Source organism: Electrophorus electricus, chromosome 14 (assembly GCF_013358815.1).
Source record: "Electrophorus electricus isolate fEleEle1 chromosome 14, fEleEle1.pri, whole genome shotgun sequence".
NCBI classification, from domain to species: Eukaryota; Metazoa; Chordata; class Actinopteri; order Gymnotiformes; family Gymnotidae; genus Electrophorus; species Electrophorus electricus.
Genome location: NC_049548.1, coordinates 7712679 through 7729083, shown reverse-complemented (window position 1 = coordinate 7729083; position 16405 = coordinate 7712679). Strand labels below are relative to the sequence as shown.

At 41.3% G+C, this 16405-nt stretch overlaps 1 protein-coding gene across 5 annotated transcripts in view; it reads left to right on the top strand.

Annotated features, from left to right (window-relative positions):
* The window catches only part of znf438 (zinc finger protein 438), a 38002-nt gene extending 25365 nt beyond the window's left edge, over nt 1–12637 (top strand). For 2 of the 5 annotated variants that reach the window (XM_027008513.2, XM_027008512.2), the window contains 3 exons: nt 5124–5183; nt 7449–9090; nt 9296–12637. In XM_027008513.2, coding sequence (XP_026864314.2) covers nt 5135–5183; nt 7449–9090; nt 9296–9875 — 2271 coding nt within the window. In that variant the 5' untranslated portion in view covers nt 5124–5134 and the 3' untranslated portion in view covers nt 9876–12637. Of the gene's footprint in view, nt 1–5121; nt 5184–5527; nt 5738–7448; nt 9091–9295 lie in introns of those variants that run through there. The other 3 variants (XM_027008515.2, XM_035533684.1, XM_027008516.2) reach the window with 3 other exon arrangements.
* The last annotated feature ends 3768 nt before the right edge of the window (nt 12638–16405 follow it).

Sequence of the window (16405 nt, the reverse complement as noted above, 5' to 3'; positions counted from 1 at the left end):
TTTCTCCCACTTGCATTCAAAAACTTAGCATTGGTATGCATGTGCCATCTCTTGTGAGGAGAGCGATGGGAATAAGTGAAGCGTGGGAGGGTCAGTTGATTTCCCAGTTCATGAATACGCTATATAAGGTACCTTATGATTCACTATTGTCAATTAGTGTTATCTATGACATCAAAGATAACACCAAATACAGTGTAATTCTTAAACGGAAGCTAGGGGGCAGTATACAAAACTTTAAAACATTTAAAAGATTATTTTATGCACTCTGCAGTGCCCATAAATGTTTAACTGAAACAGAAGTATGAAGATAATCACATACCTCATGCTAATATAACTTTTTGTTTAAGGAGGAAAATGCTGTACAGTGCCTTGAGGCAGGAACCAAGCATGAACACGAATGTTGTGTGATGGGATCAGAATTTGTTCAGGTCAGATGTGTTTTTGTTCTTGCAACCTGTTCATTTAGTGATAATTTGAGAATGATCAAAACAGCAGTAGAACATAATAAGTGCTCTCAATCGATACTTGCCATCTGAAAGCCCAAACTGTGGATCGTACTAGTCTTTTAAATAGCTCGTAAAGCGAAAGATGCTGAGAACATCCTCATTAAAGACCCAGGGCTGAGTCTGGCTCATTTAACAACTTTACTGTTGGTTACCAGAGCAATTACAGCATGGTTTCCCTTTGATCTTTCCAGACAATGTTTCCCAGATTCTCCAACTCCTCAGAAATGGAAGAACAGCTGCCAAATTAGAGAGGGACTTCTCACTCACTCACTTTTTTCCTAACCCCTTCTCTCTCTCCTCCCGTCCCTCTCTTCTTTCTCTCTTTTTCTTTCTTCAAAGGCAAGACTGTTGGAAAATGTTGAGAGATTACTTGGGAAATGGATGTTTGGTTGGACACTCTTGATGTTGGATTATTTTACTGAGGTCCCAGCCACCTCTCCATCAGTATAATAAACCCAGCTCAATTTGCTCTTTAATTTGCAGGATTGTTACTGTTAGTAGAACGTATGAGGTAAAGCCTTGACTTCCTGCCTCTGACATCTCATTTGAAGTCTAAGTTTTGGCCCACTGCATCGATTAATCTGTGTTGCTCATCTACTAGTCTCAATCTAACATGTACTACCTCTGCAAAAAGGGTAACTTTGCTTCTGGCAGTGTGTGCAGAGGAATGTGTGCTGCTGAGCTCATGTGGTACACAGACAGACACAAAAGGCTGCACTGCTCAAAATGTGTAAGCATAGACTCTTTCCTCAAGATTGTCTCAGGTTGTTTTAAAAGATGCTCTACAGATACTGGTATGCGAATTCCCTCTTAAATCCCCGAAGTCCCCAATCCTGAATAAGGACAGAGGCAGATACTTTGATGTTGGTTCTAGTAGTCTCTCCAACATTAAGAATGTGCATATGATAGCAGGCTGTTTTTCTTGTGCCTTGTTGTTCCGATATGTGGAATGGAGGCCCAGTGTTTTGGCAAGAGGAATGAGACCTTCTTTCTTGTGATTAGGCCGCTTCGTATCGATAATCCTATCATTTAAGATACCTTTGCAAGGAAACATGAAGGAGCTTGAATGGATGTCTGAATTTATCAATCATTTTCTTTGTTTTTTGTTTGTTGCCCAATCAGGTCCAATCAGCATTTGGTCCATAAAACATGCAGGCAGTGGAAGTCTGAGCAATGGGGACATGGGCTAAAACATAGCATAGGCTAGTCATGTGCATACATACGTGACCTTGTAATGAGAGTAGATGTGTGGAGACATGCATGTTAAAATGGTCATAAGCGAAGGTACAGGCTTTCTTTCTAAAACCTCCAAATTTCTTGAACCCTGGAGCTTATGTGATACTTTAAAAACCTGTAAAGGTATAAATTCTTCAAAACTGATATTTCATGAAAAACATTTGATTTAGTTCTGTGAGAGGTGAGTTTGATATACAAAATCGAGTCTACGAAATCTCCTCAAATACTGAGGTGCTCAGTGAGTGAGTGAGTAAAGACATGTTTTGAGTTGTTTGTCAGCAAGATGTGAATTTAGTTTACCAACCCGCTACATACAACCTGGCAAATTCACCAACTTCCTGTATCAATTACCAACATTTAAGTTCCTCATGATGATGTCATCTCTGGCTCTGCGACACTAGGCATAGGTAGATGAAAGAAGGCACAGAGATGAAAAAGCAAGTCAAGATGGAGAAAGAAACAGAAAAGACAAAGAGGGTGTCCTACCATACTTGTACCCACCGTCGCGTGACCCACTTAATGAATACTAAATGTCACACAGTACTGAAAAAGGTCACCTAAAGGTTCAGGAAGGTGACTCACAGTCACACCTACCTCCTTGCCTCAAACCAAAACACACGTGTTTAGCCTGCAAAGAGCAGAAAATATAGAATTACTTAATTTCTTAAATCAGAATTAATAGCATACTGTCTAGATTTCCTGACTAGATTTTGGTAATACAATTTGCAATAGAAATTTCATTTACAAACAGAATTACTCTACCAAATAATTTTTGACCAGGAAAACATGAAATGTAGTTCCACTATAAAGAATGGTGAGATGAAACTGGTTTAACAAGTACACCTCTACTTGTTAGTAAAAAAATGTTTTGAAAATAATAAAAAATTCAGTTTACAAAAGACAGATGGAATCCTTGGCTAATATGGTCTGAAAGTGGACTTGTTTATTAGATATTGACTTGCTCTTGTGTTTATTCACTTGTAATTTAAATTTACAGCTATATTTACATTAGTTGAAACATGAGAGGACTGTACTATGTAAAAAAAAAAAAAAAAAAAAGTGTGTTTCTTTACAGTGAAGGGCACATCTAACTAACTGTCGTCACTTGTATTTAATCACCAGAATATCAATAGAACGTTTTGCTTGTCAGGATTGTTTTTGTTTTATTTTGTTTTTCCTTCACTCAGCATGTTCCAGTGTAAAGACGGTTAGCTTTCAGACATTGTTTTCCCCCCACCATACATGGATAACAAGCTGTAGAGTAAAACCACTAGACCCATTAGTCTTTTCCCATTGACCTCCATTTAAAAGGGTGAATATACTTCTTGTTTTGGATGCAACCGTATAGAGAATTGGTCTGGGATGGAGAATTGGATAAGTAGTGTGAGAATGGCCAGGCCTACTGCTGACCCAGAAGTATTTGTGCTCTTGGTGCATCAGGCTGACGCACTGGAACTCTTGGCCTTCACTGCTTATAGGTGGCACACACCAGGTCGCTCCCAGTGACCGCATTCAAGGGGTCAAAGTTTAACACTTAGATTTATAGCATCCTGTTGGGCTGCAGTGTGGAAATTAAGCTCCTCACAAAATAATCCTCCTGGGGGAAAAAAAAATTAAAAATCACCGCCTTGAGGAGTTTTTGAACATTATCTCTTATACTCAGCAGTCATGCAAATATCTTACCATCCAAAAAATAAATAAATATACAAACAAAATGTAATGCAGTTTGAACAGACTGGGAAATTATAATGAAAAAAATAGACACTTTGCAGTTCCAGCCCAACTGAATACAGTATTCAAATCAATCACATCTACACTGAAGTACATTAAATCAAACTTGATTGAGGCAGTCAATGCTGATATTTTTGCTCCGTTTCTCTCCGTGTTCAGATGTACCGAGATTTACTTATTGATTAGTTCACATCCTGCATGCCCAGGCAAGCCTGTAGTTTTGAAATTGGAATAGATTTTCCCTTTTTACATTGATTAGCTCAGGTGACAGCTAATGGCCAGAGTCCGTCTGTGTGGATGTGCATGCGCATGTGAGTACTTAGCAGTGAGGATGGCGACTGAGGTGGAGATTGGGTAGTGTTTGCTCCCATTGTGTTACAGTAGTTGAACTGAAAGACCTGTCAGGTTGAGTGCTTTAGTATCTGACCATATTTCAGCAGTCCACTGGGACAATTTGTATGTGGTCCACTGTTGGTCTATGAGTGTGCAGTTGTAGGGTGTGATGTGTCACTGGTTCCACTTCACTGGTTTAAGTTCACATGCTGCCACCACCCATCTCTCTCAGCAAAGCAATTAATAATGTTTTCTTTCTTTCTCCTTGCTTCCAAGAGAGGCAACAGAGTGCTCTCTTGCTCGCTCGCTCACACACACACACACACACACACACACACACACACACACACACACACACACACACACACACACACACGCACATACACACACACACACACACACACACACACACACACACTCTCTCTCTCTCTCTCTCTCTCTCACACACACACTACAGAATGCTATTCTACTCAGAGAACCTCAGGTACAATAGATTGACCATCTAGAAGTGCAAAATATATTTTTGAGGGGAAAGACACAGGAGGAACCAACCAAACTAATATTCCTTCTCCCACTGGTGACCAAGGTATAAATCTCATCTTGTATTGACTTGATTGCTTTTTCTTTTTGCCAATGGTGAATGTGACTTAAGAATAGCAGAAATAAGCTCGTTAAAAGATTCAGAGCTTGAGGAGGAAGATGGGCTTTGGCAGGATCAGTGGAAACAGACTCTCTTGCCAGACTCCCTATGTGTCCACCTCTCTTATCTCCAACAGATCCACTCCTTTCATCTCCCCCATCCCACCCCACCCCACCCCCAGACCTGCAGGGGCACTGGAGTAGCCTGCACCAAAACACTGCCCCATGCACAAGCACATACACACACACACTCCAAATCTGCTATCACACAGCCACAGATGAGGGCCCTCACCTACAGGCCAGAGATCTCATAGAACTGAGTGTGCACGCATACACACACACACAGACACACACAATGTCTGTTTCTCCATCCCCAATCTTGCCTCATCCCTTCTTTTTCCCTTTTATCCTAATCTTCCCCCTGCTGTTGTTTTTCTACTTCTCAGTCCATGCTAATCTTCACCCCCATGGCATCTGGAATGTCCTCTAATTTTAACAGAGATTGTGTGTGTGTGTGTGTGTGTGTGTGTGTGTGTGTGTGTGTGTGTGTGTGTGTGTGACAAAAAGGAAGACAAAAAACTAGTAACACAAACAGGCGCAACTAACTATTGTGATTCAAAGTATGTGTTTTAATTATACATTAGACACCAAGTTCTTTTGTTGTGCTTTGAATTGCAGAGACGACAGCAATGAAACCCCACGAACAGCGAGTCAGTCCACTAAAATCACACATGCAAAGTAAGTATGAAGATTATAACCCTTATGTATGCACTCTCTACTGCAGCAGGAAATTATAGCTGAGAGGAGTCGAATTGCACATCTGCACACTCTCAGCCTTATTAAATGGACTGTTAATTGTACGTTGTGTTTGAGTTAGAATGCAATAACAGAACAGGATATACATATGAAAATTAAGATTATCATAAATGAACTGTGATTCGCTTATTGATGTCTAAAACTATATGCTTTCTAAGGCAATGCAAATGGAAAACAGATTTGAATTAACTAAAGGAAAGCAAGGTCCTATTAAATGTGTTCTTACATATGTATTACAAATTACTTGGTTTTTCTGTTTAAAAAAGGTTTCCAGTGGCCTTAAGACTGCCCTTGCACAGTTCAGGTCATAATTCAGTATCATGTGACAAAATGATGTAGTTTGTCACAGTTATATAAAGCAGAAAGTAAGAGTTAGTGAGCTCTTCTCAGAGTTGTGGACAGATTTTCAGATTGGTGAAGCTCTCCTGACCCAGTGACCAGCAAATGGCCATCTCAGCACATTCTTTTACGCATGGGTGAGGCACACACACACAAATTTACAAAACACACACATTCATGCACATGCGTAGCCTGATCATAAATCCTCCACTAACATAAACACCAGACTATCACCTTTGAACTTCTCACCTCTCACCTGCTAATCTGTCTAGCTGTTCTGTCTCATTGTGTATCTGGTTGTGGCTAAAAATAAATCTTTATATCTTTCCCTTTAAAAAAATCTATTGCTGCTATGTTTTTTTCCCTTCAACCTAGCAGTGAAATCCTACAGTGAGCCGATTCCAAGCTACTCTCTTCTGATGCCTGCATCTCATTTTAGTTCTCATCTTCTAGAAACTTATACAGGAATAGTTGTTAGGTTATTTTAGTAGGGGAAAGGATTTTATCATGCCAGAGCTATGAACATCATCAGAGTTTACCATCAAAAACAAGCATGCGCCACCACTGGCTTAATCATTAGGGATGTGAACCCAAACATTTGTAAAGCTGTGTTGTGACAATTTGTGGTGTAAAAAGCACTATATAAATAAATTGGACTTGATGGCTGTCTGGTGTAGAGGGTGGAGTCAACTGCCAAGAATCAATGTGGCAACATAACATGCAGATAATGCCATTCCAGATTTGGTGCCTAGACGTTCAAACTTATTTTAAATTTCTAGTGTACCACATAATTGGCATGATTGGCAAAAGACAAAAAATTTTTTGGTGAACAATTGAACACAGGGCTAAATCGACTGCATGACTGGTTCCCCTTAATCTATGCCACTTTAATCTATGCCAATGCTTTCTTCTTGGAGTAACCTAGAATTGATCTCAGGCATAAGCCTCTGGTTTTTCAGTTTATGCCAAAACCACACCTCCACGTTGACTGTTAAGTTCTTCTCTGCTCTGACCGAAGTCACAGCTGAGCTGGATTTAACTGACCAAATAGAGTTCGAGTATTTCATAGCATATGTGAGAAGAAAGGTATCCAAGGGCATGCACTCTCAAAATAAGCCTTCCTAACCAAGCTCTTCCAGGTGTTAATCTAGAAACAGCCACAAATGTTGTGCACCCACATGTTCCTCAATTTCTGTTTTTTGGACAGTGAAATAATTTTTAAAAATTTTGAAAAGTGTCATGCTTTCACAGCTGGTGTAACTGAGATTCACCACGTAGAAAGGCAAGAAAATCAAGTGGCCTTTCATACACTCTCCAAAAGAGGCTTGCTTGGCCCCTGCTAAAAATGGGTCCTGTACTTTGTTTTTTCTCTCTCTCTTTAGACAGTTAGGATGACCCAGATTGCTACTTTGTCACCCATTATGCCATATTTTTAGGCAGATTTTTTTTTCCTGTGTGTGTGTGTGTGTGTGTGTGTGTGTGTGTGTGTGTGTGTGTGTGTGTATCTGCAAACCTGTTAGGCTGACTACTATTCATGTTGTAAAGCTTCTACCTTTGGGCTGATTTCGTGCTCTGATGGCCCTTTAATGGAAAATGTGTGACTGTGAACACAGGGAAGTTTGCCCTTACTGGGCAACAGCATGAACAAGACCTCCACACTGAGTTCAAATCAAAGAGGTCTCAGTCTGTAGCCCAGGAGTGTGTGCGTGCGTGCATGCGTGCGTGGGTGAGAGAAAGAAAGAATGGTTAAATAAATTTAACAGTTTCTCTTTTTTATTATTATTATTATTATTATTTTGTTCTGCAATTCTTAAGCAATCGACATGTTTCCTGATGATCTTTTGACAGGTGAGGGCCGCCCCATGGCCCAGATGAAGGCTCTTCAGTTCCGCAGCATTGCGCCTAAAGCGCCAGCAGTGGGCTCATCCGCTGCAGTGCTGTCCTCCTGCCAGCCCTCCTCCGTCCTCCCAGAGGCTTCTACAGCTGTGAGCCCTAAATCCATCCTAGTACCTGCACAGAACTACGCCCTCATGCAGGTGGCTGGACAAGAGGGTACCTTCTCATTGGTGGCCTTACCTCAAACGCCACCACATCATCAAATCCAAAAGAACTTGAAGCTTCCGATTCCCAGGTACCAGCCAATGAGAAGCAAGAGAGGCCCAGAAAAAGCCAGTATCAGGACACAGAGCCCAGCTAAGGCTGGTCCAGCTTCACAGACAAAATCAGCTGAAGTACAAGTGAACTCTGCTCTGTCTGGTTTGGGTGAGAGTCAAGAAACATCATCTGATCAGACAGTCAGGGCGGGCTCGGCTACTTCATCTGAAGTCTTGCTTCCCGACAATGCTGCCTTGTATCCAGGGTCAGAGACGGAGCCAGCCTTGGAAAAAAGCATGGATTCCCTCCACACCCTCAGCTACCCCACTGGAGCCTCTACAGCCACACTTGTTGCTCCTGTCGGTAACAGCTCACCCATCAAAGCCCCAGCAGAAGGAGCAACCTCCACAGGGAGTGCTATTACCGTCCTCTCCCCCACCATCTTCAGCAAAGCTGTTCAGATCATTCCCACTCCCCCCAAAGGCAAGCTCCCCATCCTTCCTTATGCCAAGGTGAAGAACTCCCTCCTGCCGTCCTCTGGCCTTGACAGCAGCCAGTCACCAGGGAGGGGCTCCATTCTGGCCAAAACCAGCCTGAAAAGCCCTGCAGACATCAAACTCAAGACCATAGATGACAGTGCCAGGAGCAACTGCCTCGTCCAAGTTGGAGATGCCACTCACTCCAAGAAATCCCCTGGCAAGAGGCGGGGGAGGAAGAGGAAAACCATGGAGGACATACTGGCCTTTGAGGCGAAAAAGAAGAGATCTCTGTCATTCTTTCGCAGGAGAGTCCCAGAGAAACCTCCCTCCGGTACCCAATCTTCTGTGGTGGACATTTCAAAGAAGTATCGGAGTATTCGCCCAAAGCCTATTTTAGTGATGGAAACCACTGTTCCCCAACTCATACCTCTACCTTCAATCTCAGCCTCGGAGAACCTCGACCAGGAGCTCATCCTGGGGCAGCCGATGACGGGGAAATCCTTGTCCACCACCCGACCTGGCATAGTGTCCATCCAAGCCCCCGGCCAACAGCCTGTGGCTGACGGCAGAGGCGGGTTCTTGTACGTGGGCAGTCGCCAGCTGCACCGCTGCCCCACCTGTAGCAGGTGCTTCCAGTTCAAACATCACCTGCAGAGCCACATGAACAGCCACAGTAACCTGAGGCCGTACGGTTGCCCCGTGTGCAGGAAGGCCTACGCTCACTCAGGCAGCCTGAGCACACACATGAAGCTGCACCATGCCGAGGGGAGGCCTCGCAAGAGCCTGCGCTGCGAGTTCTGTGAGAAGGCGTTCGGCTACGTCGGGGTCTACTTCAGTCACCTGAGAGAAGTGCACAGAGTCATACTCACCGTAGAACCATCAATCAGCCAGCACGAGGAGAACACACCTATAGAAGGGTATAGGACGCACACCTATTGGAAAGGAGAAGATAAATACCTTGCTTATTTCTTAGGATAGATGAGATTTTACTAATAAGGCTAATAATTATTTTCAGACCATTCTCACATTTCAAGTGAATGTGAGCAGCTACCTGTGTTTTAGTTTTAGAAAAAGCATAATGGGTGGCAGAATATGTGGACATTTCCCTCTTCTGGTGTTCAGGTGTGCAGACGCGGAGGACCAGGCTCCGGAGCAACGCGTGGACCCCGTAGAGCTGCAGATCAAGTGCGGCCGCTGCCAGGCCATCACGCCCACGTTCGCCGACATGAAGCTGCACCTGCTGTACGTGCACGGGGAGGAGGTGCAGGTGCGTCTGCGGGAAGGGGCTGTACACGGCGGCCGTGAAGCCGAGGACGAGCTGGTGAAGCATGCCGCCCACTACTGGAGGCAGCTCAATGAGCGGCGCAACCTGGTGCGCTGCGGCAGCTGCGACGAGGAGTTCTTCTCCTTCTCCAAGCTCAAGCGCCACCTGCACGCACACCACCAGGGGGCCACGGAGAGTCGAGAGGAACAGGAGGAAGAAGAGAAAGGAGAGAGAGAGCACATCTCTGGGCAGTCGGCTAAGGCTGTGAGCCTTAGGGCAGGGGTGCACTTTAATTGCATCCTGTGCAGTGAGGTTTTGGATAGGAAGCAGGACGTTCTGGAGCACTGGAGGGGGCGTCACAACTGTGAGAAACCAGCCGTGCTGTGGAAGTTCCTGGATTCCAGAGAAGATGACACACCTGCTCCTAGCCCAAAATAGCATCTTATGCTAGGTAGTTTGACAAATATACCATTTATATAAGTTAAAGCACAAAAAAACACACAGAAAAAACCATCAGTAGACACCACCCCCTTTACTTTCATATTGTTTTGCACTGTTTTAATATTGTTTTGACAGTTTTTTTATATTGGTTTAATTTATAACTTTTTTTATACATTGACTTTTTTTTGTCAAGTTTAATTCTTTTTGGGCAGTTTGAAGATTCTGATTGGGCAGTTTGAACAGTATTTACAGTGTTTTAAGTATTAGTTCTTTAGTTACTGAGCATTGTTAGCAACAATTTTCAAGTAATTCAATCACAATTAATATTCAATGTCCTTATGAATGCCAGTGAGCACATGTGTTAAAACAATTGTTTTTGTGAGTCATATGGTCATATGCATTGAATGGTAGCTAAACCACTTTTTGAATGGCTCAGGCATGTCTGACAAATGCTTTATTAATAGAAAATGCACCAAATGTGAATCATCATTGCTATGCCAAGTCATTGCATGGTGCTATGTAGCATACATAGAGGAGTCACTTTTCTGGTCTGTGTTGTATTTTCAGCAATGCATCAACATTAAAGGAACAGCTCAGCCAAACCTGCTAACGTGGCCACCAGGGAGCAAATTCCTGTTCCAGCATGGTCTCATTTGCATGATACTACTAATTGGCAGCTATTAACTGAACTGTTTCTTCAACTACTTTAATCCAGGAATAGGATCCCACTTACATAAATTAGTCTCAAAATGAAAACTCCCGCTTCTATCAGTCAATTTGCATGTTTCATGATGGTGCAAGCCTTCTTTGGTTGTGTGGAAGAGCCACAAAAACTAGCCCCCAAAAAGGGGAATGATTATTTTAAAATGCTCTTGTACAGTCACAAACATATTAGTAAAATAAGATAAGCCTACATTAGCTTGAGTAGTAGTGTGCCAGCTGTAACTTCAGTTACTGTAAGAGAGGCGGAAGTTTGAGGTAGGCGGGCTCCTCCACAGTCCACGTGCCTTGATGCACTGCATATTTAGCAATTTACAAATTATAAATGCAGTGCCCGTTGACATGATTTATAATTCAGAAATTCTGAACCTTATGACTGAACTTCATTATAGACTTGTTTATAAACAAAAGCAGTAAGAAGTGACATGGAGAAAATCACTTTTAATCATGTTTAAATTGGAAATTGTTTAAATGCCTCCTGTTCTTTATCAGGTCTTATTGTTAAACCAAAGTAACAAGGCAAGTGTTGGAGAAGTTGACATTGCTTCATTTGTGGTACGACAAAAGTAAAAGCAAATGTACTCTCTCATCCTGTGTCCTGCAGTAGCCTATGGAAGATCATATTTTCCACTGACACACCTATTACACATAGCTCTTATTCAAAAATCCCAACCAGATTGTGTAAAACTCCATGAAACATGCAGAGAATGTTTTAGAAGTTGGAATTTTCCTTTATGTTGCACAGTAGTGACTGTAAAATGGTGCTGATATAAGACTTATTTGCCACTACCCACAGCTTGGTATACCTGTGGTCCTTGTCCTGATTCTACACGTTAATGCATTGCAGCTAATTCTGAGGTGCTTATCTCAGTTAAGAATTCCATACTGAGATCTTAAAAAAAAAAAAAAAGAATTTTATATAAATTTTACAATCTAAGGCAACACAACATTCTCTTTGCAAGTGTGCAAACATGTCGTTATTCATTGTTGTGTTAGATTAGAAAACCTTTCCCAATTTAAAAAATATATTTATTTAGTAATTTGTTTTTTCACTTCTTAAAGTTCCACAGGGTAAAAGAATGTATCTTGAATGTTTCAAAACCCTACCAAATGTTATATATGTGAAATAGATTATATATCTGTAATGTACAAATTTAAGTACATTAAACATATGCATACACATATATACACACAGACACACAAACACACACTTTTTATATATATATTTACATATAAGACAACATAGTGATCATGCTGCTGTTGTATCTCATTACAGAAAATGTTAAAGATTTGAAATCTAATATGTGGCATTTTAAATGTCATTAGCATAAGTTCCAGCTTTTGCAGTGTACTGAAAACACCTGTTCGCTTCTTGAGAAAACTGTGGGGCACATTTTACTTCTATTATTATTATTATTATTATTAAGTCAAACCCACCAACGATGTTGTTGTCCAGGCTTATTAACTATATCTAGAAACTGACCTGTGGTGTTCACCAAGGCACCAAAAACTTCTAGATCTTTCACCAGCATTTTCATTTTTGAATGGGTGGAACAAATGCATGAATGCTGCCTTGCAGACTGTTTGTCTGACAATCTGGAGTTTAGTGAAAGTGTTGGAGCAAGAGAATCCTGACTGCAGTTAGCAAAGACTATTAAGATGTAATGTTCATCTTAATTAGCACTCCTTTGTCCAATGGTTCTCATCTGTGGTGGATTTCCCCACACACAACCAAGCTACACTAAAATCAACATTTTACCCTTTTATGTTTAGAATTGCTATTTTTAAATGACTCACTGTGTTAGAATTGTGTGAATATTATATATAAAAACTGTTGAGTGTCTCTAAAAGTGAGGTCTCACATTATAATTTGCTTGTCCATTACTAAAGATCGTGTTCATTTTTCCACTGTGATAAAGATTTAAGCCTGTTGTATGTGGCTTTGGCCTCATTGGACTTGCTCCTTTTTTTTTGTTTTATTTTGTAAAGGGAAATCCACATAACTAGTGCCTCAATAAAAAAGCAGTGTCTAAATCTAATTAGGCTTCTCCTAAGTTAATTTCTATACTGTTCTGTACAAATTCGGGGGAATGTACAAGAGGATGAATCTAGGGAGGGGTTACAGCCATGGTGTTTTCCCAACCTTAGATTTTTGCATTACTCCATTTGTGAGTGCAGAAAATATCAGCAAATAATGAGTGAAAGACTGTAGAAGGGAGAAAGAACTCTGACTGCATTCCTTGATGGTTCCTGCTTTGCACTTGGAGGCAAACTCAGAAATGTTTAAACATAAAAACTGCTGTGGAACTGTTGCTGATGTCTTGAATTTGAGTCGAGATACAATAGTGGTGTGTCAGTGATGACCAACAGCCAGAAAGTTGAGCAGTTGATCAGTCTTTGCTAAGATTGAGAAGGCTTTGCAGCATTCTAAAGGAATTTGATGAGAACTTAAGAAAACCTCAGTGTAGATAATGAAACTGGTAAGGGGGGACATTTACAGGTTTTGCTAGTGTCTGAGCTGGTACATTAAGGCTTCTCATGGGCTGAGAGGACAGGTACAGTCTTCCTAAGTTGGTATGTCTTTTGCAATTAATGATTTTTAAAAAAACATCAAACATCTCATGAATGCAAACTAAACAGGGTGGCATAAAGAGTTATGAAAAATTCTGATGAGATAGAACTGGAAGAGAATGTTTGTTGGCAGCAGGGTCGTAGGTTATGGGATGTCAATAAGGTAGAAAATGTTTTTCTGCATTTCTTTTAGGATGAGAATCACGCAAGAATGATTGGATCAATTTGCCAAATGTTGCTTCGGCCAATGTTGAGATTAGTAAAGAAGTTACACCTGGTTAGACAATCCCTCAAAATAGAAGATCAAATGAAGTGAGTTTAGGAAAGACAGGCAGAGGGGGAAGCAGTGCATTTATTCATGGAGGGAGTCGAATGTGCATTGTGCATTGTGCATTGGTGCCCACTCTTTCTAAGATCTCCAAATAAGAAGGTTTACGTTCTATTCGTGTCCCCAGAGGAGGAAAGCAACTACAATAAATATGGCTCCCACAGGAGTTGATGCACTCGGGGGCAGGAAAGCAGCTTCAGCAGGCCAAGTAGAGGGGGACCAGCCATAGTTTTGTGGGAAGGGCTCCACAGGCAATGAGAAAGGCAATATCTGGACTGTAACTCTTCAGCAGGCACAGTATCTTGACAGGAAAAACCAAGATGACAGTTCAGTCCTGGAAAATGAGCCAAAAATGAAGATCCATGAGCCAAGAGAGACAGTACTGAGGTATAAAGAAGTGGCTCTGTTATATCACGAGAATTGAATTGCTGCGGTCGAATAGGCCCAGGAGAGATATGAATAGCAAACTTGAGATCGCCCAAGAGAGGCAGGGACAGGCAGCATCTTTTTCACAAAGTAAGGGTAATGCAGTCAAGCTTAAGCAACTTGTGTAGATTTTACATTTACATCATTTGGCAGATGCTCTTATCCAGAGCGACTTACAAAAGTGCTTTGTCTTTTACTCATAGACTGTATCCTAGCCAGTACAGTAGGTTAGAGTTAACATTGATATTAGAACACTGTTGAAGTACAGGGATCAGTACTGACACCTAAAAGCACAAAACACATTAGCTCTATAACAGATGATAAGTGCAAGAAACAATACTCTAATTACTAGAGTTTCAGTTACTCAACATAAGTGTAGGATCAGAGGTCATTTAAATATTCCACAAATAGGTGGGTCTTCAATCTGTTTAAAAACTGCAAGGGTCGCTGCTGTCTGGACAGCTAGCATGGTGTTTCAAGTTGAGTCCTATGAAGTACTTGAGGTACAGATCAGGCTTTGACCACTGACACCATGAATGGAGGGGTTGGTCCATTTTTGGCTTTCTAGGCAAGCATCAACGTTTTAAATCTGATGCTTGCAGTTACTGGAAGCCAATGAAGGGAAGGCAGAAGCGGAGAGACGTGTGAACTTTGGAAGATTGAAGACTAGTTGTGCTGTTGCATTCTGGACAAGTGTAGAGGTCTGATGGCTATTAGAAGAAGACCAGCAAGTAGCAAGTCTATGTTTGAGATTACAAGAGACTGCACAAGCACCTGGGCAGCTTCCTGCGAAAGAAAGGGCCAATTCCTTTGATTGTCACAAAGGAGAAATCTGCAAGACAGGATCAGATTTAAGACTTGTTGTCCAAAGTTATGCCCAGACTATGAGCAGTGGGGTCATGGTAAAGGCTGGGAGTTCCTGCGATGTACAGAAGCTCGGTTTTACTGGGGTTGAGCTTCAAGTGGTGCACTGTAATCCATGATGCAATGTCAATCAAGCATGCCAAGATATGTCTGGAAACCTGCATGTCCAAGGGTGGGAAAGAAAAAATTAATTGGGCGTCATCAGCATAGCATTAGTAGAAGAAGTGATGAGAATATTACATCACCAAGAGAACGAGTATACAAAGAGAAGAGGACCTAATACTGAGCCCTGGGGGACACCAGTGGATTGGATGTGGATCCTCTCCATGTTACCTGATAGGACTGTCCCTCCAGATAGAACTGGTGCCAGGGAATTCTAGAGGTGCGGGGGCTTCTGAAAGCTTGGAAGGCTTTAATTTTGGTCCCAAATTGTTTCAACACAAGTCATATAACAAAAGAATAGCCTTAGTCATAAGTGGCTGGCATTTTGTGAGAGTGTCTGTGTGTGTGTGTGTGTGTGTGTGTGTGTGTGTGTGTGTGTGTGTTTGTATACCAATCTTATTTTTAATGTGGATAAATGAACACCAAATAAGATACAAATTCATATTCAACTGTTATTCCATTTTATACAATATTCTTACTCCTAATTAGTTAAATAATGCATGTAAATTTCCACAGTTCAATTTAATATGCTAACACATGGGGAATAAGTTGGTTTTTACACAATATATCTAATGAGTTGCAACTGACATTCATGAAAAAAAAAAAAAACTACAGTATGTTATAAGTATGTCTTGCATTAAGACATTAGAATGAGACCAAAATTAACATTACAGTAATTTTATTAGTCATTCATTAGCCTCCTTTTTTTTTTTTTTTTTGAAGTTTCTACCATGGAGAAACAGATGAGACCTACATTACATAGTAAGAAAATGAGGAATTTAAATAAGTAATAAACTGCCTATTTTGGCAAATGGCTAATGTATGTGTTCATGCATACTAATTAGACTTCACTGTGCACTCCAAATATATTTTATATCTTATATACTGTTGAGACCACTGATACAAAGTTTTGATATCTATGTGTTAATCCCAGTCCTCCCTTGAACAGATAGGAAGAACCAAATAACGCAATAAAATCTAAACATTAATTTTAAAAAATTGTTTCAGTTTATGGAGATAATAAAATAATATTACCGAAGTATTCATTTTGATAGCCACACTGGTGTAATAGTCACCCATTCTCCCACAAATTCTCTTTTTATTGAATTTCACAGTGCCTAACCTATCAGGCAGGCTTTAGTTTTAAAGGCCATGTACAGTTTTGCAGCCTTTCTGTACATGGTGCGGACACCCCAGAGAGAGCGCACGCACAAAGGCAGTGTGCGATCCGAGGTGAAGGCCGATGCATATTTCTCTTTAATCATCGAGACACTCGTTCTTTCATTCTCGTGCTCGCCCTTTCTCTTCACACCAGATACATGATCACTCACAGGAGATCAAAGCCCACCTCTCTAACAGGATTAGAGGATGGCAGGAGAGAAGGAGGAGAAGGAGGAGAGTACCTGTTTTAGAGGAGTGTGCATGAGATGCCGAAGGGCAGAGAGACAATCGGGAG